The 22,396-nt window shown below is 40.4% G+C and overlaps 1 protein-coding gene across 1 annotated transcript in view; it reads left to right on the forward strand.

Annotated features, from left to right (window-relative positions):
* Window positions 1–22,396, forward strand: part of LOC136875602 (hemolymph lipopolysaccharide-binding protein) — a 38,319-nt gene that overhangs the window by 10,610 nt on the left and 5,313 nt on the right. The window contains exons 2-3 of the mRNA XM_067149144.2: window positions 823–954; window positions 7,758–7,881. Of these exons, the coding sequence (XP_067005245.2) occupies window positions 823–954; window positions 7,758–7,881 (256 nt within the window). The remainder of the gene's footprint in view (window positions 1–822; window positions 955–7,757; window positions 7,882–22,396) is intronic.

Raw genomic sequence — 22,396 nt, forward strand, 5'->3', positions numbered from 1 at the left:
GGCTCCCCGCCAATGTCCAGTGTACTGATAATGAACCTGTGTGTGTTGTGTCTCACTGATCCGTGACTGCGTACGATTCTCTCGGCGTGCCAAGGCTCACTGTATGTCTCGCTGCAGCGGAAGCTCGGCTCCCCGCCAAAGTTCCGCTAGTGAGCCGTGAGTGCGCCACTCAACACTGTCCGCTAGGAGTAAGCTGAATCGTGTGCCGTAAGCTCGCCGTTCCTGTGGATCGATTCACTCTGACACTTGAATGAATCGATACACTGCTTCGAATCATACAGTATGTATAGTACGTAAACACATCGCTCAAGGTTATCAAGCAAGACAGCTTGGCCGGCTACACGCTTCATAGGCTGACACAGAAGTTGCTCACGATTCAACGTGTAGATTTTCCGGTGAGCTTTCACTAGAAGGAAATAAATTACGCTAGAGTTCGATTTTTGTTTCAGAACATTAAGTCATCTTACAATTTCCGTAACTTATTTTAAGACATTCTGTATAATCAGTCTATTATTTCCTCATTAAGTGAGTAAAAGCTTCTCTCCTCGATTTCAGACCACGGTGACTGTCCATGGTAGTACCAGGTACTTTTACCGTAATGATTTCTTACATTAAATGACGGGCTATCTTTTTCAGTCTTAGATTTAGTTAATTGTAACATACCTTGATTCAGAAAACACATCTACTCTGCACTTACTATTCAGGATCGATAATTTTATACAAAGAATACATTACAAGAAGCTGATATGTGTTACCTACCCCCTTAATATAACAACGGCAATGATGTTATTAGCATAATCTAATTTTGTATTTTTCTTACAGCTGGTTTGGTCATCGCTGCTTGCGTTGGCCGTCAGAGGCACTTCACAGGACATTACTTCAGGATCAGAAGTCTCAAATGTGAAACTACTGGTTTCTAGTCTTCGTAACCTAACAGGACACAGGATAGTGTCGGTAAATATTAAATAATCAACATCTCAGACTAATTAATGGTCTCATTAAATTAAACAGTGTATGTAGTACGATAGAAAGTAAATTATAGTCTACATTGCAACCAATTTCGCCTATATTATATACCATTCACATAATTTAAAAATTATAAACAAATATTTACTTAAATACGTAACTTACGTCTATAAATTCAATACATAAGGACATCTTAATGAGAGCATGACGCAACTGATTTAGTCGCACTGTTTTGCTAATTATTGTTTTTGTAAAAGGTGCTTATCTTCTTTACTTGCTTTCCATTGAATGAAACTCAATTCATTTGATAGTAACAGACGGAGTTAGATATTCACAATGTACACAAGTTTACTCTTTTAACCACTTTTCGGCGTCATAAGGAGCATACTCTTTGATATCTAGCAGCTTCGATTTATATTTACAGCTTCTTCAGAATTCACCTTTGCCAATACATTGTCTTCAGTTCCCTCACATTTATCACGATTATTCCCCATGCTGCTTCGACATCGTTTTATATTGCTTTGTGTTATTTATACCCTCTTAGTATCTGGGCCTCCTTACAGTCTGTTTTTTGGATATTCTTCAGATCATGTCTAGGCATTTACTAATCAGAAAAGTTGTTATCCACATCAGTCGGCAGCTCTTTAGATATCTTGGCTCTAAAACTACTCTATCCGCAGTAAATCAGACGATGGTCAGTATCATCCAGGAATCCTCTGTCCATCTTCACATTCGTTATAGATTTCCTGAATTGTGACATTGTCTACTATTATTCACCTGGTACTCCACCCTTCCAGATAGTGAATGGTTTTATTCTCGAAGAATAATTGCGCAGTAGCTAATTAAACAAGGTAGTCTACATGATTTATTCCACCGAAAAGGCGGAACAAAGGAAGAAAACCATGAACTTTCACAAAAACTAAGAATTAATGCCTAAGAAATAAGGCGATCGTATATTTCTCTTTGTCGTAGACAATTCTGTTGTGCACGTGTTTCCATCACCGTCCTATTCTTAAAATTAAAATGACCAATGTTCCCGTTTTTCATTGTAAAATCCAACAAAGTATTACATACGCGTAATAGTTTGAGTTAATATGTCTAAATTTGTACGTACTTATCCACCTCCTTGAATCTCCATGGCTAAATGGTTAGCGTGCTAGTCTTTGGTCACAGGGTTCCCGGGTTCGATTCCCGGCAGGGTCGGGAATTTTAACCATCATTCGTTAATTTCGCTGGCACTGGGGCTGGGTGTATGTGTCGTCTTCATCATCATTTCATCCTCATCACGACGCGCAGGTCGCCTACGGGAGTCAAATGGAACGACCTGCATCTGGCGAGCCGAACTTGTCCTCGGACACTCCCGGCACTAAAAGCCATAAGCCATTTCATTTCATTTGTTTACCTCCTTGAATGAATTGTATTACATCTTCTTTCAACAAGTTCACTCGATCTTTTCTGCCACATAGGACATGTTATTATGTATTTGCAGGCCATTTAAAGTTCTCAAACTGAACAAATATTGTATGATCAATAGGGCACATGACATTTAACTTCACCGAGCTCGATAGCTGCAGTCGCTTAAATGCGGCCAGTATCCAATATTCGGGAGATAGTAGGTTCGAACCCAACTGTCGGCAGCCCTGAAAATGGTTTTCCGTGGTTTCCCATTTTCACACCAGGCAAATGCTGGGGCTGTACCTTAATTAAGGCCACGGCCGCTTCCTTACCACTCCCAGCACTTCCCTGTCCTATCGTCGCTATAAGACCTATCTGTGTCGGCGCGACGTAAAGCAACTAGCAAAAAAAAAAAAAAAAAAAAAAAAAAAAAAAAAAAAAAAAACACATTTAACTTCCACCCACAAGTTTTGTCAACATTGATAACAGAATAATAAGTCAAAATGTGTATTAATAGCAAGGCAAAGGCTGACTTGAGACACAGAAGAAATACTGCAGACAATGACCAACTAACACCCAAGCGGAGAATTCCACCATCCAATTCACAGCACATATGTAAAAAAATCTATAATGAACCTAAGAACTGATAGGCGCATTTAACAATAGCAATCTAGATTATTTAAATTTAACGTGGATGAAGATAAGGTAGAGTGCAAATGAATAATGATACAAAAATTTAAAAAAAGAATCCGGTGCTACCTTGGAAAATTCTGAACCCATTCTGTAGACATTTTGTGGAAGTTCGAGCATTCAGAATATCCAGCCATGAAGGTAATATAAACGGATCAAGACAAAATCTCAGTTTCAAAAATAGCTGATGATAATGACCTTCCATTACTAGACCAATATTTCCCGTATTTCATAATTATCACTAGGACCAATAATTAAGAATGAAACCCAGATCACGATGACGAAGACTGAAATAAACATTTCGAGCATTAGAGATAGCCTACTTATCCCTGCCATGCCCAGATCACTCATCGGCTCCATACCGACTAGGAACAACACTGTAAAGCAACTAGGCTACATCGAAAGACGCTATTTGCTTTACGCCGCACTGACACAGATAGGTCTTATGGCGACGATGGGATAGGAAAGGCCTAGGAATTGGAAGGAAGCGGCCGTGACCTTCATTAAGGTACAGCCCCGGCATTTGCCTGGTGTGAAAATGGGAAACCACGGAAAACCATCTTCAGAGCTGCCGACAGTGGGGCTCGAACCCACTATCTCCCGATTACTGGATACTGGCCGCACTTAAGCGACTGCCATCGAAAGATGAGCAAACTCCCAAGTGGTAACAGTTGTCGTTTAAAGCAAAGCAAAGGAAAGTATACATACCAATGAACTCTGGCTTTTCTCAACTAAAGTAAACACAAACATTAAATACTGGTAGCATAAAGAAATGTCCACCTCGGTGGTGTAATGGTTAGCGTGATTAGCTGCCACCCCGGCTCTGCTACGAAATTTGAAAAGTGGCACGAGGGCTGGAACGGGGTCCACTCAGCCTCGGGAGGTCAACTGAGTACAGATGGGTTCGATTCCCACCTCAGCCATCTTCTAAGTGGATTTATCTTCTAGGCAATTGCCGGGATGGTACCTAACTTATAGGCCACGGCCACTTCCTTTCCTCTTCCTTGTCTATCCCCCCAACAAGGCCCCTGTTCAGCAAGTGAGGCCGCCTGGGCGAGGTACTGGTCCTCCTCCCCAGCTGTATCCCCGACCCAGTGTCTCAAGCTCCAGGACACTGCCCTTGAGGCGGTAGAGGTGGAATCCCTCGCTGAGTTCAAAGGAAAAACCAACCCTGCTTGTTGAACAGGGGCTTTAGGTGGGGGGGGGGGGGGTGGCGAATGGGAAGATTTGAAGGGATAGACGAGGAAGAGGGAAGGAAGCGGCCGTGGCCTTAAGTTATACGTAGGTATCATCCCGACATTTGCCTGGAGGAGAAGTGGGAAACCACAGAAAACCACTCCAGGATGGCTGAGGTGGGAATCGAACCCTCTTCTACTCAGTTGACCTCCCGAGACTGAGTGGACCCCGTTCCAGCCCTCGTGTCACTTTTTCAAATTTTGTGGCAGAACCGGGAATCGAACCCGCGCCTCCGGGGGTGGCAGCTAATCACAACTGCAAAATTCAATAGCAAGAATTATTGTTAAACTCAACAAAATAAAATTGTTGCACCATGTTGTGTCACAACCTGACATCATGAAAACATGTTACTTTAACACTGTTTAAAATAGACACTTAATCGAAAAGTTTCACTGAACCACAAAATAATAAATGATATCTCCAATTGATATTTAAGCTGATAAATAACTAACTTTAGGGACATGTTTAAAATGCAATCCTAAATAGAGAACCAATTCATTAGGCACTTAAATTTGATTTTTATCATTGGATTCCCCATACTAAATTTATACGACCCAATCGTTTATGAACGGTGACGATAACAGTAGTAAATTGAGTAAAGCAACCAACTATGGATGGTTTCTTAAAATGAATTAAGTAACCATTACCACTATCAATAGCGAAATAATATAGAAGTAACTTTAATAATCATTACCATCGCTACGGTAAAGTGAAATAAAACTGATTTTAATATAGATCGACCCAATGATCTCTCCGTTCATGTGGCTGTTAAATATTAGCTGCTCGCAGGGTCTGAAATAAAATGGCATATAAAATATACACGTTGTCGTGTTAATAATTCAGTGTAGTGCTAAATAAATAAACATGTGTGGTTTCTAATTTTAATGAGCAACACCATCGCATAGAGTACAATCCGCACTCGTAAAACGCATGGGGAAGCAACACCACTAACATTGATGAAATTCCACCATCACACTAATAAAAGTAAAAACCTGGAAAACAAACATAATCATAACATCTTATTACTGAAAAAGAAACTATATATTCCGAAGTTATAGAATTCTGGTTGAACTACACACCGTCAGCTAGCCTTCGTGGGGTTTCGTCTAAATCCGAATTGATAATGCACTACTAAAACTTGAAAGCATATCATAGTCAACACTATAAAACACATTCACTGTCACTATACCGGTACCCTTAATATTCCATTTCAGATATAGTAACGTCAGTTATGAAATCGGTATCATTTAGATACAACAAAACTATCCTAATCCTATATAGAATACTACTAAATAACGGTGGATCCCCTTCATCTAACTATCGAATTATAATCCATAACTATTTACAACGCACAAGGTACCGTTTATGTCTTATCATGGGTCCCGTTAAACGTGAAACAAAACAAAACACGACACTTATTTTCAAGAAAGAAGTTTATTTAACCATCGCCATGAACAAGTCCATCTGTGTCTTAAACAAACCTAAGTTTGGGGAGTAGAAATTCTTCTATGTTCGCGGTTACAAATCAAAGGTTACAAATTATTGTTACCAAAACCCCGACTTTGAAATGACAATTTGCCTGAAGTTATTTATTTAAGGTGTTGTAAATATGTATATATAAATGTCTCTGGGTTTGGTTTAAATTTGGTTATTATTTTAGGAAATTAGTGTTATTTTTTAAAGTGTACCTATTTGTTGTATATACTGTTTTATTGAATCAACTATAATTGGGCAAACAACGTGTTGATGATCTGTCTATCTATCTATCTATCTATCTACTGTACATGACTTTTCAAACAAATTTACAATTATATCCGTTTTAGACTCATCCATCGTTAATACTACAACGCACAAAACAGAATAAAACACCGAACACGAGGAATAGCACAGGGACAGCACACAAAGAATGAACTCACTAATCAACAAACTACACAATGAATTAACTCCCTAGTCAGCCACTACTCAAGCACTGGAGGTAAATCACCCCAATGGCGTTGGTCACTTTCGTCACGTTGGGTTCTCACCAGGGGGTAATCCGTAAACCCCATTCGTTGTAAACTTGCATATGCCGACTTTCTCCAAGTTGATAACAGATGGCAGAGGGTAGCACGTGTGTGGTGACGAAGTCTGACCAAGTTTTAATTGCAGCGACATCATTCGGAGGGATTCAGAACTTGGCCACCGAATGCAATTTTAAGATTGAATACCTTACACCCTTAACTTCTCTATTTGCTCTCTCTTTCTGTCTAGAGTGGAATAGATGGCAAGACTACACCAGCAACATACGTAGTCAAGCAGCAGAACTAGTACAGTTGCGGGGAACTTTTGAACTTCTGAGAGATGAAATTTTTAATACTTGACTTGAAACAACCTAAAATACTTCAGACAGTTCTTTGCGCTATCGTAACGCATCCAATGAATACCTTGCATGAAAGGAAAATACATCCCTGATAATGACCCATAGTTCTACATACGAACTCCACAGAATTGAAGAATGGAGAAAAACGTGTATTTGATATGCCGCATTGACTTTAGGCTCAAATGTGATTGATTCGTCGATTATTTTGAGACCTAAAACTAACTATTCATTCGGCAAACTCGAAAAAGGTTTTGTGCAACTTACAACGTTATTTCCATCTCAGAACCAGAATTTTGAGATTCAATCGTTATATTTTTTCGGTTCTTTATTGCGGAATGGAAGCATGGACGCTTACTGAGGAAGCACTTGAGCTATGGTGTTATCACTGTATGCTTCGTGTATTATGGATATACCATGTCTCAAATTAAACATAATGCGTCGTACGAATAAAGAAGAGGAATCTATAAAAACTGAAAGGAAAACGGCCATACAATGTGGAATAAGAAATACCTCCCCAGCCTGTTTACTGAAGGGGAAATAGAATGCCAAAGAGGAGCTGGAAGAAGACGAGCTTCATGACCGAAGAACATACGCCAATGGTCCGATTTGACATCAGTCGCTTTAACTGGAAGCAGAACCAACAAAGTCTTATGAAGCAAAATGATCATCAATGTCCATTGAAAACAAGGCATTCGAATAACAAGAAGAAACGTGTTTTAGCTGTACCATTTGTTTAACGTTAAAAAACATAAATTATAACATTGTTCTCATCATTCTGTCTAGATACACTTATGATTCCATGAATAGTTCCTGAGATAAAACTAAGCAACCAGGGAAGATGCAACTCGAAGTAATAGCATCTCACCAAGAAGTCTGAGCAGGACCGTTTTGAGTTATATGCCCAGTGGATATGTAAATTCACGTGTAACAACGAACATTTTACTGGATGCTAACTACTAGTAAACATTTTAGTGATGTACTTCTCTCAGAATACGAAAGAAAAGTAGATGTTCTCGCGCAAAAAATCAATCTCATTCTCATAGGTTTCAGATTTGTATGATAAAAGTTGGTTATGGCTTACACATCTTAAGTAAACTGTTTCGCTTTTCAGGTAGACATGCTGACCTTGGATTCAGATCAAGTAAGAAAGCCAAAACAAGTGAATCTCGAAATGGAACACGGAGTAGCAGCATGTAGAGAAGCTAAGTGCGTTCATTTGACTGCTATAGTGACAGGTTGGTCTTAGTTTCTAGTTTGTTTTGTGATAGTACATATATCGCACTCTCACACTGTATTCAGAAGTAAGAGATATTGTCATTATTATTATTATTATTATTATTATTATTATTATTATTATTATTATTAATTCATTTGTATATATCTATTCTGAATATTTTAAGTTGAAAGGTTTCGATATATGATATGAGTAATTTGTTTTGTGCAAACGGATGGGAAAACTATGCTATTAACAACTCGGAAACTTTGTATGAGGCATGTGGAACAACCACCCAAAGTCCGTTGATTCTGTTATTGTCTTGGGATCCGGAAGTGGTTAAGGGCGTGGTCTTGGAATGACAAGAGGATCTTCTACTCATGATTGGCTGGCCAGGATCAGTCTAGACGTATCATGTGAGAGTAAGGGGAAGCTGAGGTCTATATAGGCATGTGTGAAAACGGCGGAGGAAGACAAGGACGAGGTGACTGCCGAAGTGAAAGGACGTACGTGCCTCCCGCTGCGCTCTCTCTCTCCTTGCCAGGCGCTCAGTACTTCTAGTGCTAACCAGGCAGCGGTACTTATTAGTACGATTTCGGAAGAGCATTTGTCTGAGCTGAGCACTTCTCAGTGCTCGCTCTTTCTCTTTCAGAGTTTGTTACAGGAGGACCAGGATGGACAACCAGGCGGATACGATGACAACCCAGGAACGGGTGGTGGCGATCGGGCACTTGCTCCGAGATCTCTTCACCGGCATGACACCGGAGAGCAACACGGAGCCGCAGACGCTGGAACCTGTGCCGGAGACCCCGGCACCCGAGCCGGAGCTGCCGCAGGAGGAGCCGGAGCCTTACAGGGACGGGTGTGACCCCCCCTAACGGCTTCTTCTTCTCCGAAGGCTACACCGACCCGGCGCACGAAGCGCTGCTCGTGTACTACAGGCCGGGGCGCCCTGTAACTTCTGAACGGGGCCTCGTCCTGGACAGAATGCGGCGCCCTCGCCGAGGAGGCAGGATCATCTCGACAACCATGGCCGTCGAGAGCTTCCTACCAGGAGGCCTCATCATCAGGCATCACGACCAGGAGCGGATGCGCGACGCAGAGAGGGAGCTTTCTTCTCTGTTCCAGGTCATCCGTCTACCAGGGAGGGACGGAGTACCAGGGATGAACACCGGCGCAGTCAGGGCCGCGACGGAGACCAGGGAGACGCCGAGGAGGCTAAGGAATAGGGCGGTTAACACCGACCTAGTCCTGGCCACCCAGCCGGCGACCAGCGACGCCACCACGGAGGTGGGGCATGACGCCCTCTGGCACCGCGACTGTGCGACTTCAGTGGAGGAGGACGCCCCCTGGCGTTCTGAGGCTGCTGTCCAGGCCCAGCCTGCCAGCACGTCTATCGAGCTGCAGACCTCGATGTGCGCCCCACAGGACAGGGAACGCAGTCAAGCGTTAGCACCGACCGACGCCGCCGCCGCCAGCCAGGAGAAGGAAGAAGACGGCGACGCAGCGGAGCCATCAGCTACCCTGGGGTCACCAGGCCGGGAGGAGCGTCACCAGGACGAGGCCTATTCCCCTGCCGAGAAGACACGCCCGGGAAGAAGAAGAAGAAGAAGACGACGCCGGACCACGAAGCAGAAGGCGACGCCGGCCCACCAGGAGAGGGCCGCCCAGCCGCAACCCAAGACTGCTCCCAGGACAGCAGTCAACCGAGGAACCAATCAGGAGAGGACCTCAGCGGGTAGCGGCAGTCAGGTGAGAGTAAAACGTCCCCCTCAGCAGCTCTTGCAGTGTTTCCGCTGCCTGAGGTGGGGCCACCGTCAAGTTAGCTGTGGACTCCAAGTGAAGTGCAACCGCTGTGGTGGTGATCACCACTACGCGGCCTGCGCAACACTTAAGGAGGCGCCGGTGTGCGCCAATTGCGCGGGGGCCACCCGGCCTCCCACCGCAGTTGCCCAGTCTACAGGGCCATGGCGCGGGCAGAGAGGAGGGAGGCCCGGCGCCATGACCCACCCCATTCCAGGAGGCCCCCGCCTCGGCGGGCTTGGCCTCATTCTCCGGGATCGGAGACTGGGTACGAGGTACCCCAAGGAGGTGGAGCCGTGCGACAGGCCCTAGTGGTACTCGACGCATGGCTCCGCAGCCGGCAAGGACCGCGCTAGTCCCAGCAGTGCCCAGACGGACTGATCCCCAGGCGATGGAATGGCGAGGAATTGGTTTATGTTTTGTGCATGTTACCTGTTCCTAACTAACACAACCTCTGGTCTTTTTCCAGCCCACATCCTTGCATGTGCTATCAAAAGATGTCAGGTTTTACATGTAGGCTCTTTCTTCTTTCTGCCTATGTGGTTTTTCCCTGACCCTTCAATACCATACTTCAACACCATATACCTAACATAAACTCTTGCCGTGGTAGCGAGTCTGACTCGGAAACCGGCAGATACTCCTTGTATCACTTCCCACTCCTCCCTGCTATCTCTTTCTTCTTCTTAGAAATAATAGCATGTCGGAGGCCATGTAGATTGAGTCGTTGGTCACGCGGGGGGAGCGGGCTTCGCCCCCCCCCCCCCGAAAAAAAAAAGGCGGAGGAAGACTTGACTTCAAACTTTGTTGGAGTGGACTTGACTTCAAATTTCAGTAGTGGACTGGACTTCAAACTTTAGTAGGAAGAGGAGATGTAATTTTGGTGGAACGTAGTCTGGTAATGTTTGTGGAATGTGAAGTGTGGTAATAAGCAACAACTGTGGAATTCTTAGGCACTTGGTAATGCATCACTTGTGGTGGCTGGGTATTATATGTTGGTGAAGGCTATGGGATACTCTATCTCAGACTTTCCAGAATTTATGTTTTGGAACGACAAGCGTGTGTTGTCCGAAGTGAATGTATCTTTAAACCAAGTGTTTGAATCAGTGAATACAGAATTATAAGGTACAGTCTCATTGTGATATAACAAGTGCCAATAATGAGAATGTGCATGTTGTGTTGATATACAGAGACAGTGAAGTGTACTCATATGCGTTGTAATTAATTATCATCGGTCTGACTACAATTTGCAGCTTGGTCCTCGCTTTTGGTTTCTCACTGTTGTTGTTTTTGTATATTTGGAGTCTTCCAGTGGTATTTTGTGAGTGTATTTTATGTATATTTTGTTGTGTTGATGAGTTGGTCATGCACGGATGTTATTCAGGATATAGTTAGTTGTTTTAGAATCAGTGGAGTTATTTATGAACCTAGGTGCAGTTACTACCTATTTAGTCGTTTTCAGAAGGTTAGGTAAGACCTGAAGCAGATGTACCAGTACACAGCTTTATGTACACGCCCTGGGACAGAGAATTATCATCCTTTATCAAAATTCGAGGGACCCTTTATGGCGAACTCTGGCGCACATACTACGAACATTTCGAAATATTATTTTTATTAATTTATTTATATATTTTTTGCTAGTTGCTTTACGTCGCACAAAGACACGTCTTATGGCGACGATGGGATAGAAAAGGGCTTGGAGTGGGAAGGAACGGCATTGGCCCTAATTAAGGTACAGCCCCAGCATTTGCCTGGTGTGAAAATGGGAAACCACGGGAAACCATTTTCAGGGCTGCCGACAGTGGGATTCGAACTCACTATTTCCCGGATGCAAGCTCACAGCCGCGCGCCCCTGACCGCACGCCCAACTCGTCCGGTAATTTATTTACTTTAATTATTTTATTATGTATTTAAGTTATTTATTCATAATATATATTTCAATTGACGCCCAAGCGTGAGGCGATAATTTTATTTATTCATTTTTATTATTTTAATCATATTGCAGTGGTTATTAATTATTTTATTATTTATTCAGACAGATTTCAGTTTTAATGTAGTAACTTCAATCCTGATGTAAAGTTTTATAACAATAGTTTTCATATATAACTTTTTAAATATTCAATAACAATTATGGAGTACTGCGTGTAAACTAGAAAAGGGTAATCGATATTATTTGTTAAGCTAAACACTGTCCTTTCAGTGATAATGAATGTTAGTTTACTTTATCCGAACAAACTCAGTGATGTTCTTCGACTTCCTTATTATATTTTGCGGCTTAACTCCACAAATGTAAACTCCATTCTATCGTTCAAAGATTCACTAGTTCGTTCGGAAAGCAGAGAATCAGAGAAAATGATGCGAGCTGAAGCTAATTGGATAATGTCTCAAGCTATGAATTCAATACAAGGTTCTAGAGTGGAAAATGTGACAACCGAACGAGTTGGCTATGCGCTTTGAGTCGCATAGCTGTGAGCTTGCATTCGGGAGATGATGGGTTCCACCCCCACTGTCGGCAGCCCTGAAGATGGTTGTCCGTTTTTTCCTCATTTTTACACGAAACAAATGCTCGAGAATATTCAGAGTTGAAATTAAAACGGCATAACAGTAACATTCATAGCGATTTTCCTGGATTATAAAAACAAGTAAAAATAAGACTTGTGCAAACTTAAGACCGTGCGTGGCGTTCCAGGTGTTTTCAAGGCTAGCGACACAGCGCTTGTATGAAACATGACCAGTGTGTCTCCGGATGAAGAAATAGATCTACCCAAGCCCAGGGGATTTTACCAGAAACCTGCTACGGAAAATTGTGTGTCTAACATCAGTTCGATGGCGTGAATTTTTGGAGCAAAACCAGCTAATTTCAAGTAATGAAATCCTACGGGTTCAGAAAAGGAACCTGGTCACCGCAGAATTACGCCGGAATTTTGGCGCCCAGACTGTAGGTTACTTAAGCTTGAGAGTATGGGAAGCGACCATTGCTTCTACCGCTGTCCCGTGGGCACGGTCCACGACGGTCTGTGTCAGAATACGAACTTAGAAATTTTATGGACTAAGTGCGAATCAATAATACTAGTAAGGAGTCGATAACCGCAATTATCAGTACTGTGATCTGCGAACCAAGTGAACATAATGTGAGTAATGTAAATTTCAAAACTAGGAGGCTCGAACTGAGATCGCTCATCTGTGTAGAAAATATTAAAGACTGTGAAGGTGAATTTTATAATGTGTAGCCAGACATTCTCAGACTGAGAAGGAAGCGACCGTGGTCTTAATTAAGGTACAGCCCCAGCATTTGCCTGGTGTGAAAATGGGAAACCACGGAACACCATCTTCAGGACTACCGACATTGCAGTTCGAACCCGCCATCTCCCGAATGCAAGCTCACAGCTGCACGCCCGTAACCGCACGGCCAACTCGCTTGATACGGTAACATTTGTTTTACCTGGAAGCAGAGGAGAATTTGAAAGAAAACACCTGGTGGAACTAACTGGAACGGGCTGTCTGAAATTGCGGAGGACGAAAGTAAGATGTCTGCAATTACGGGCCGCGCGCGTGATAACATTGCAATATAATACGTGTGCGAGATTAGCGCGAATCCATGTGCCTGAGAAAGTGTTTCTTTTTCTTCTGTGTCTAATAGTATGTATCCTATAAAAATTGTTATTAAAAAGTTTGTATAATTTTAGCAATAGAAATGACTCGTGTAGAGCCGAGAATCAGTGTATTAAGCGTATCCCTTCAAATGGTTAACATGCAGAGATAAATTCCAACGGGATTGCTGGCGTAATGGCGACCAGGCGAGGAGCCACATCGAAAGGTTAATCAAATCTAAAATGTATATATTTAGAGTTATAATGCTCTGTTATGTTTCGTTTTATTTGCGGCTGAGTAATGCCATTTTCATTTTATATTAAAGCAGACCTCGTTTTCTGAGGATTCGAAGAACCTGTGGGCATGTAAAATAATGTATTGGCGTAGTGCGGGAGTCGCATTCGTGTATTATAGTATCCAACAGTTTGTTCATTTGTGTTTTGAAGATAACGTCCATAGAAAATTAAAGTGGGGAATTTAATAATAATAATAATAATAATAATAATAATAATAATAATAATAATAATAATAATAATAATAATAATAATAATAATAATAATAATAATAATAATAATAATAATAATTGTACCGGAGGTACACCTCCATTCATTTGAACTGCGCACCCGCTAGAAGGTCATCTGTGTTATAAATCTGAAACTGTGTATTTAGAGAAATTTGAACCTTTAATATTCAGATGTCTCTACTATCGACTTATGTGCCCCATCTGGCGGGAGAACGGACAATTAATTTTCAAGGGAAAACTCTATTCTATATGTTTGTTAAACTGAAGTGTTTGTATACTTTTTTGCTGATGGTGTCACCACTTCTAAGGCTACCTTCTTCTGTATGTTACCAGCCAATCAGAAATGTTGGTAAATATTTTTGTGGGTGTGTACAGAGTGTTCTGGACTTTTCCCCTCTGCTATATAAGCTGGGCGCTTTTGGGTCATTTTGTCTTCTTCGTCGCTCCAGTCTGGAGTGCATATGGCGTAAGTGGAGTCAGAGGCAGTCTTTCCCGTCGCCGGAAGGTCCACCAGCTCAAGGTAATGGCAGACATATTTTAAATATGTGATAGCTCCAGAAAGTCAACTTGAGGAGAAGGTTTCAAAAGTCTTTCTTAATGTAAATTTCTAAACTTTAATGTCGCCGTTTAAATGTAAATTTTCAGGCAAGTCTAAGGACTGCTGGGAAAGATGTAACTTAATGAATAAAGAGTGTTCACCCTCTATTTATTCCCATTCAACTTGGTATGGGAGTGACTATGATTTTCTAAAACTCAAAATTTTTTACTCTCTTTTGGAATTTAATATTTCTCCATCGATTCACCCTCTGTAGTATAGGCTTAGCCTGTAACTACGGGCCATAAGCGCATATAATAAGTGTTTTCCAAAAGGTTTCAAGAAGAGTGCAAGTGTTTCGCCTCCTATCATTTTGTTAATGGCCGATTCTCTTAACCTTTTTTCTTTGTACACTTATTGCCCTCGTTTAAATTTTAGTTATTTATAGACCAGTGTGGATCAGACTGTCGAGCAGAAATGACAGTAAATACTGTTTCCGAAGTGATCTAGTGTAAAATTCGGATAAGGAACTTGTACTTTTGAGAGACTGAACTGTTGTAAATTTTGGAGCTCAGTCTCCTATAGTATAATTGTGTGGAGCAAAAATGCTTTTTGAAATTATGTACATTTAGAGCTAGCATGCTCAGTCATTTGTAAACCTTTGTATCGAAAATCTTCTTCATGGTAGCTGATTACTGACTTCAAGTCATTATTCCATTTAACTATTATTTGCTGTTGTTCGTTCAGATTAATTGTCAAAGTTTGAAGTCAAAAAAAGTAAAGAAACAGAATTTCAAATTTTAGTGTTTTAAATTACGCTCTCATCTTGTATCTGTCCATCCATTCACGCCCATACCTTCTTACACCTCTGTAGTCCGCGATATTTCCGTAATAATAATAATAATAATAATAATAATAATAATAATAATAATAATAATAATAATAATAATAATAATAATAATAATAATATTGTTTCACGAATGTCAAGTGTGTCATTTCTTTGAGAATTTTGGTTATTCAATTTTGCGTACGTTTGTTCCGGAGTGTAAAGTGTCATGTTAGTCATTATTTTTTAGATTTTCGTCATATTTTGAGGTAATTGAGGCCTAAGATTCTCAGCGTAGTTGTACTTTTGGCAGAATTGTGATTGGCATTTGTGTTACGTGGTAGAGTATCAGCTGACTTCAGACCACCCCGGTGAAAGTCTGATGGGGCTTATGGTTCCAATCTGTAGCTGGCTTCAGGTAGTTCCAGTCCTAATTTTTAGATGGCGCTGGAGGTCATTCACAACGTGTAGATAGTTGTAGGCAAGTGGGCATGGAAACAGTGATTTTTGCAATTAAAGGCTGTTTGCCTCGAAGTGAAGTATTTTAACCTCAATCAATGGGGCCTTCTGACCAAGAATCAGTCGCATAACGTCAATTATTATTGAGATAATATCGCTGGATTGCACTGAATACGACTTTACCAAATAGATTAACTTTGTTCGAATGAATGTCGATTTTATGCGATAGTTCCCGTGATGCTGCAGTATTTGTGTTGTTTGAATTCCAACTGCGTATATACTTGTACTGTAAATCTTTGATCCTTGTGCTTGTTTATTAGAAATATATCTTCGCCAGTCATCCTGAAATCCTGTATTTGCTGTTTGAGTACATCTCAGGGGCTGGAAGCTGAATGTTTCTATTAATGTTTTATATATATATATATACATATTTCCTGCCTCAGTGCACTTTATTATGTTTATTTTCATGTGGTACTTGGATACTGATGTGATATCCATATCCTGCGTACGGTATGCTATGCTCTGCTGTCTTGCTTTTGAAAGAATTTATTATTTGTCATAATACAGATTTGTGGTAATGTGTCATTCATTCATTTCAAGGTAAAGCTACTTTGTTGTGTGAGACTATGCTCTCAATAACATAGTATGCCATACGAACTAAGGGTATCAGATCATTACAATTATTTAGGACATAGCAAATACTTGAAAATATATTAATGATAATACTGGGAATGGAAATAGTAGAACTGCATTATAATCGTCATAGTAGGTGAGGGGGGTGTATTGGAGGAGGGGGGAATAGTATAAAAGGTGAGGGGAGGGAGGGAAAACTGGATGCGCGTCACTACGGCGTAAGTCTCTCCTCTGCGCTATATGTTGATAATAGTAGTAAGATATTGCACACAGTGCGCATTGCTGCGCAATCTCTGATTGCGGACTGAAAGTACAAGGGGCCATCTGTCTTGGAACAAAAATTTATTATTAACTCTCATCTCTATGCTATTATATTCTCGTTGCTTCAGTCACAGTAGTATTTTGTTCCAGTGAGTGGAATGTATCCAGGTATTGGTTTAGTTCCCTCTAGATGTATATGTGTGTACACGATATTGGCATTGCCGTGTGCTTGGTACTGTGTGTATACCAGTTTTAGATCCATGGTTTAGCCTAGAGGGCACATGTGATATTTGTTAGAGTCAGAAGTGACCTTGTGAAGTTTGTCTATTGGTTCGGATGCCACGTAGAATTGTATGTTCTGCGAAACTTGCTCATTGATTTTCAAGCGAACTTTATTTGAAATATACCGTTCTGTGGCCTCAATGATTTGAATTTACGGAGTTGATGAGAAGATCGTGTTATAAATATCTTGCCTCACTTTTTAATGATATTTAAGTTCATGCATTGTTCACTGTTATTTTTTCGTCTGGGAAAGCTGTAGGATAACCCTAGTTTTCTGAATAAAGGTATAGCAATGGTTTTTATGCGGCTATATGACACATTTCTTGTTTTGTAAAAGAGTGAATTCATTTTTATTATTTACATTTTTCGTCAGTAGCGGTGTGTTTGGATGATATTCATGAGTACCGGTAAAAACCGACATTGGAGGTGTCTTTGATTATCAGTAATAACATCAGCTACACAGGTCGGATCAATTTGTAAGTATGACCTGTCCTAGCGAAGGTGGGGTTTGATATTTTTTGCTAGTTGCAGATACAGATAGGTCTTATGGCGACGATGGGATAGGAAAGGCCTAGGAGTTGGAAGGAAGTGGCCGTGGCCTTAAGTAAGGTACAGCCCCAGCATTTGTCTGGTGTGAAAATGGGAAACAACGGAAAACCATTTTCAAGGCTGCCGACGGTGGGATTCGAACCCACTATTTCCCGGATGCAAGCTCACAGCCGCGTGCCCCTGACCGCACGGCCAACTTGCCTGGTGGTTTGATATTTGAAAGACAATCTGTAATGACGGTGGTGTGACTTCATTAGAATGGAATTTCAGCCATAGCTAGATGGATGCTATACCCGATACAACTGGGACAGTCATTTGACATGGTTGTGATTACTTTCCGTTATTTTTAAGGGTTTATATTTTTCTTGAGGTTTTATTTAAATGTATGCGCATTGTTGCAGGGGGCAAGGGTTCGATCCAGGACGATGGTTTCGTGTGTTGTAACCTAGTCAGCTCGGTATTCCCTCATAGTTAGGTCGGATGACCTGGCTTGACATATTTAGTTCCTATACAATGAAATTCCATGGAAGGGTGATTGACTTTGACCACTGGTATATGGTTTCCAGATTTTATATTAGTGCATTTTCCTTTCGCGTTTCATATAAACTGTTAGTGATGGTCATTATTTCGTTGCGGATGTTAGCTTAAGGGAGTAGATACTTTCCTTCTGTCATCATAGCATGTGCTGTTTCTTATTTTATTTTTGAGTGCTATTGGGCTCAAAGTTAATATGGTTAACTTGAAACCAACTAGTTTTCAGGTTCGTGTTTTCCTGCTTTTTCATTATTTTTTCGTTTAGTAAATGTCAACTTTATAAAGCCATTAACTAGGCTAGACCAATGTAATGGGAACGTTTAATTTCACAGAATTTACTCTGATGGTGTCTTTTTATCGACATGTCATAATTTATTTTAATTTGCTCTTCATCTTTATGACTTTTTTTGGTTAAACATCCCAATTTAGGAAATTCTTTCTTTCATTTCAAGTAGTTAATATCCTCCTCTATACCTTGCCAATCAGAAGACGATGTGACTACAGCGAGCTGCAACCACTTCCTTAGATAATACTTCATGAGTGTAAGCTCATGACACTGGAGTCCTGTCAATGGTAAGGGTACAATATGAACAATGCGGAGAGGTTTGTAATTGAATCTAGGCTCTGGGCACGCAATCTAGGGATTAGTAATTGTATACCACCACCTCTTCTACCCTGCCGTCTAACATTCTGATGGTGTAAATTCCATCCACCAAGGGAAAACCGAGCCGGCTAACAATTAAAAACTTGAAATTCTGTGCGCCGATTTCCCAGAAAGCCGTACAGGCAAAAATAAATCAAACTGACTCTATTTTTGACTGTTGTATACATAATACGAGATAAATACAAAGTATGGGACAAAAGTTTGAAGAGTAGAGACAAATTATAATTTTCAACAGGCTTATCGTTTTTCAGGATATTAGGCCAGGCATCAGTATGCCTATAATGCAGCCAGTCCCTGTTGTGAATGGTGTGACATTGTCACTCATAGGTTAGTTGGTGCGTGCATTTCAGTGGGTTTGGCAGACTGATATGTAATAGTAACTTATGACTCGTGAGGAAAGCAACTGGAAATAATCTCATTCCTTATTTCCGTATAACACCTCTACCGTGATGCCTAGGCCATCTATGAGAACTGATAGCGGAGTTGTTGAGGTTCCAATCACTCTTTGGGGTGAGCACTCAACACACACACACACACACACACACACACACACACACACACACACACACACACACACACACACACACACACATACATACATACTGTACCCGTTAATACTAGTCAACAGCCGGAGAACACTGAGACACCTCAGGGGTGCTCAGTTCGCAAATAGGTCGCCCAAGTAAAATAACTAAGGGTGTGGCATGCATAGGAAAATGAATTTAAATTGTGGCATATAATAAAGAAAATGCAAAGTAAAATTCACATGTGGCATGATTTATTAACAAAAATCTCAGATTGTCATCCTTTAATAACTATAACTGTGAAAATGATCGCTAATATAATTTAAAATGCAGCTCTTGACGTACAAACAAAATAAATCAAATGGGGTGGTACATGATTTTTCACTCTATCTTACCCTAACAAATCACAGTTACATATTTATATCGATAATTTTGTTCAAGTAAACAGATTTAATTAAATTAAATAAAAGCTCTGGGTTCTGATGATCCACTCTGAAATATTTTAAAAAATAAAAAATAAAACTTTGTACGATAATCACATTTAAGTTTTCAATTATTTACCCAGAGTTTAAATTTTACCATGACATAATTTGATGCTAGAATTTCTCTTTAAACTTAATCGACTCAACGAAATAATTATCTGTTCAGTTACCAGTCGCTTACTGAATTAGCGAAATTAAATAAATGAACCAAAGTCTGGAAATATCATGATAGTAATTTCAAATGGTCTGCCTAACACAAAATCTAACTCCTGAAACGCCACATCACAAATCTTGGATGCGAATATCATAGAATGTAACACTGCCCACATAGTATAACAACGACTGAGACAATAAGATAAAAGGTGAACTCAAACTACCATAACCATAATTATAATATTACGTTACACTAAAATATACAAAATATATTACAATATCTACACATTTGGCTACACGGAAGATGATCATAGCGTCCGAATACCATTGAATAATCCGATCATAGTTAAGTGTACCTGAAAGTTTCTAATATTCAGGCAGATGACCCGAATGAAAGTCCTCGAACATTCGGGAAAGGTCTCGAATTCGGGCAAGGTCTCGAAGATTGTTCCAAAACCACTGTAAGTTAACGCAAACATTACAGTTACAAATTACGGAGAACTCGGGATAGAACCTAATTAGACATAATTCATCGAAGACATAGTCAAACTCAGATATACGCAGACTCATTATCCAAAATCACGCAAATATTCACCATATTACAATACCTAATTATCATATGCCTCATCAATCATTTTCTATAATCATGGCGTGACTCTATTCTCGAAGAAATACATCAATTATGCACTACAATCTAATCTCTCTCGAAGATACAAAATTATCACATTAATAATAGTAAAATCTATAATAAAACCCATATTACACGGCGATACATTTGTGATCCACCCCGGGATGTCAAAATTTCATTACAATAGCATCACGCAACAAGTCCTACGCGTATGTAATTCTCGAAGATCCAATCCATCTACCGGTTCTCGAGTCTCGATTTAACTACCTCTACTCTGCATTTACATACACGGGTTCTGATTCAAAGTAACAAAATCATTTTTCAAGACTTAAGTTCAAAGATCACACACCATTATATTCCAGCGGATAACATATGCAAGTATAATCCGCTTCAGTGCGATGACAGTACATCCATAAAATCTGATCTTTGTACTCGAATATTCTAACATCATTCTCCACCAATCGTGGCTATAATGAATTTATAAGATGAAACCATGAGAATTATTACCAACTGGTTCACCGAGCATAATTAAAAATCACGTATACCATTCAGTATTATATTAAACCTATCTAACGGAGATAAATATGTGACGGTCAATCTATTGGTACTACAATATGGCAAAATACTACAACTACACAACTGCAACAAACTGCAAGACCATTTACCAATTATAACTACATAACTATCCCACTACAGAACAGATATTATTATACAATTGCGTCGACTTAGCTTTACAATGTCTTCATGATGCTGGATGGCTGGTCGTCCTCAATGGTACAATTATATGTGCCTTCCTCTCAACCCATTGCTGTCAGCTACGGTCTCATAGTTTAGGCCTGCATCACAGCACTCACACACACACGGCGTTATGTAACATCACCATGATGAAATTTGTAACTGCCCTCTTCTTGGATTTGAAGCTGAAACTGGTACAATAAAAATTAATAAATTTGTCACACCACCAATTCCTGGAAATATTGTCCAAAAATATATATACTGTAGGAAACTCGTCTGTTGTATTTTGTGCGTTGACAAACAGAATAGCCCAAATGATATATATTTGCGGGGCATACAACTACGTTAAATCAAAGTTCGACTTCTTCAGATCCTGCATAAGGTATCACCGTCTGCTATCGAACCAAGTCCTTCGCTGAATGGCGTGTCGAAGACTACTGACGTACGGCGACTCACTGACCCAGTAACCTACTTTCACATCAGCTGGCGAGTTGGAGTCCCTGAAGCCATGCGCACGCGTGCTCAACCGGAAACCTCGTCAAATTCACAACTGTAATAAGTTCCCATATTTGTTTTACTCGCAAGATAATGTTCAGAAATGTTCTGATTATTATCATTATTCTAATTACTATTATTGGAACACACATTGCCTTTCCAGCACGCTGTTTAATAGTATCACTAGTCGTTTACTAAGTTGGATACAGCCGATGATAGTCTACAGGTTTATCGTACGCTCGCGAGGCGCGTTTCTTTCTTTCTTTTTTCTTTCCTTCTTTCTTTCTTTCTTTCTTTCTTTCTTTCTTTCTTTCTTTCTTTCTTTCCTTCTTTCACTAACGGGTTCGTTCCTACCCGCCGACACCAGTATGAAGTCATATGGCTCAGATCAACTAATTAGAAGATTACTAAGTCCACATGTGAAGTCAATGTGAATGCAAACAGCACTAACTCCAAGATATACCACTCGGTTCATATATTCGAGCCATCCGGCCTATCGAAACTGTCACAATACATACATCAGTATAAAAGCCTACATCAGTATATTAGTGTATAACTTTATTTTTCTCGTGTTTTCAAATTAAATTAATTTTCACTACCGGTGGTCTCTGAATTTATTGGACTGGTATGTTAAGAAGAAAATGCTCCTTTACTATTAAACAATGAAATATTCGTTCAATCACTTACATTCATCAGAATGGTAGTATTGTGAGATATCTTGGCCCATGAATTCAATATAATGTTCTTAAGACATAAAAGCTTAAAGAGATGACCAACGAGATGCAGGTAGACTAGCCTCATTGGCACTAAGCAGGATCAGGTCTGCGATAGAATGTGCATCTCATTATTATAAAATTCCTCTT

The sequence above is a fragment of the Anabrus simplex genome, chromosome 1 (genome assembly GCF_040414725.1).
Source record: "Anabrus simplex isolate iqAnaSimp1 chromosome 1, ASM4041472v1, whole genome shotgun sequence".
Taxonomy (NCBI): Eukaryota; Metazoa; Arthropoda; class Insecta; order Orthoptera; family Tettigoniidae; genus Anabrus; species Anabrus simplex.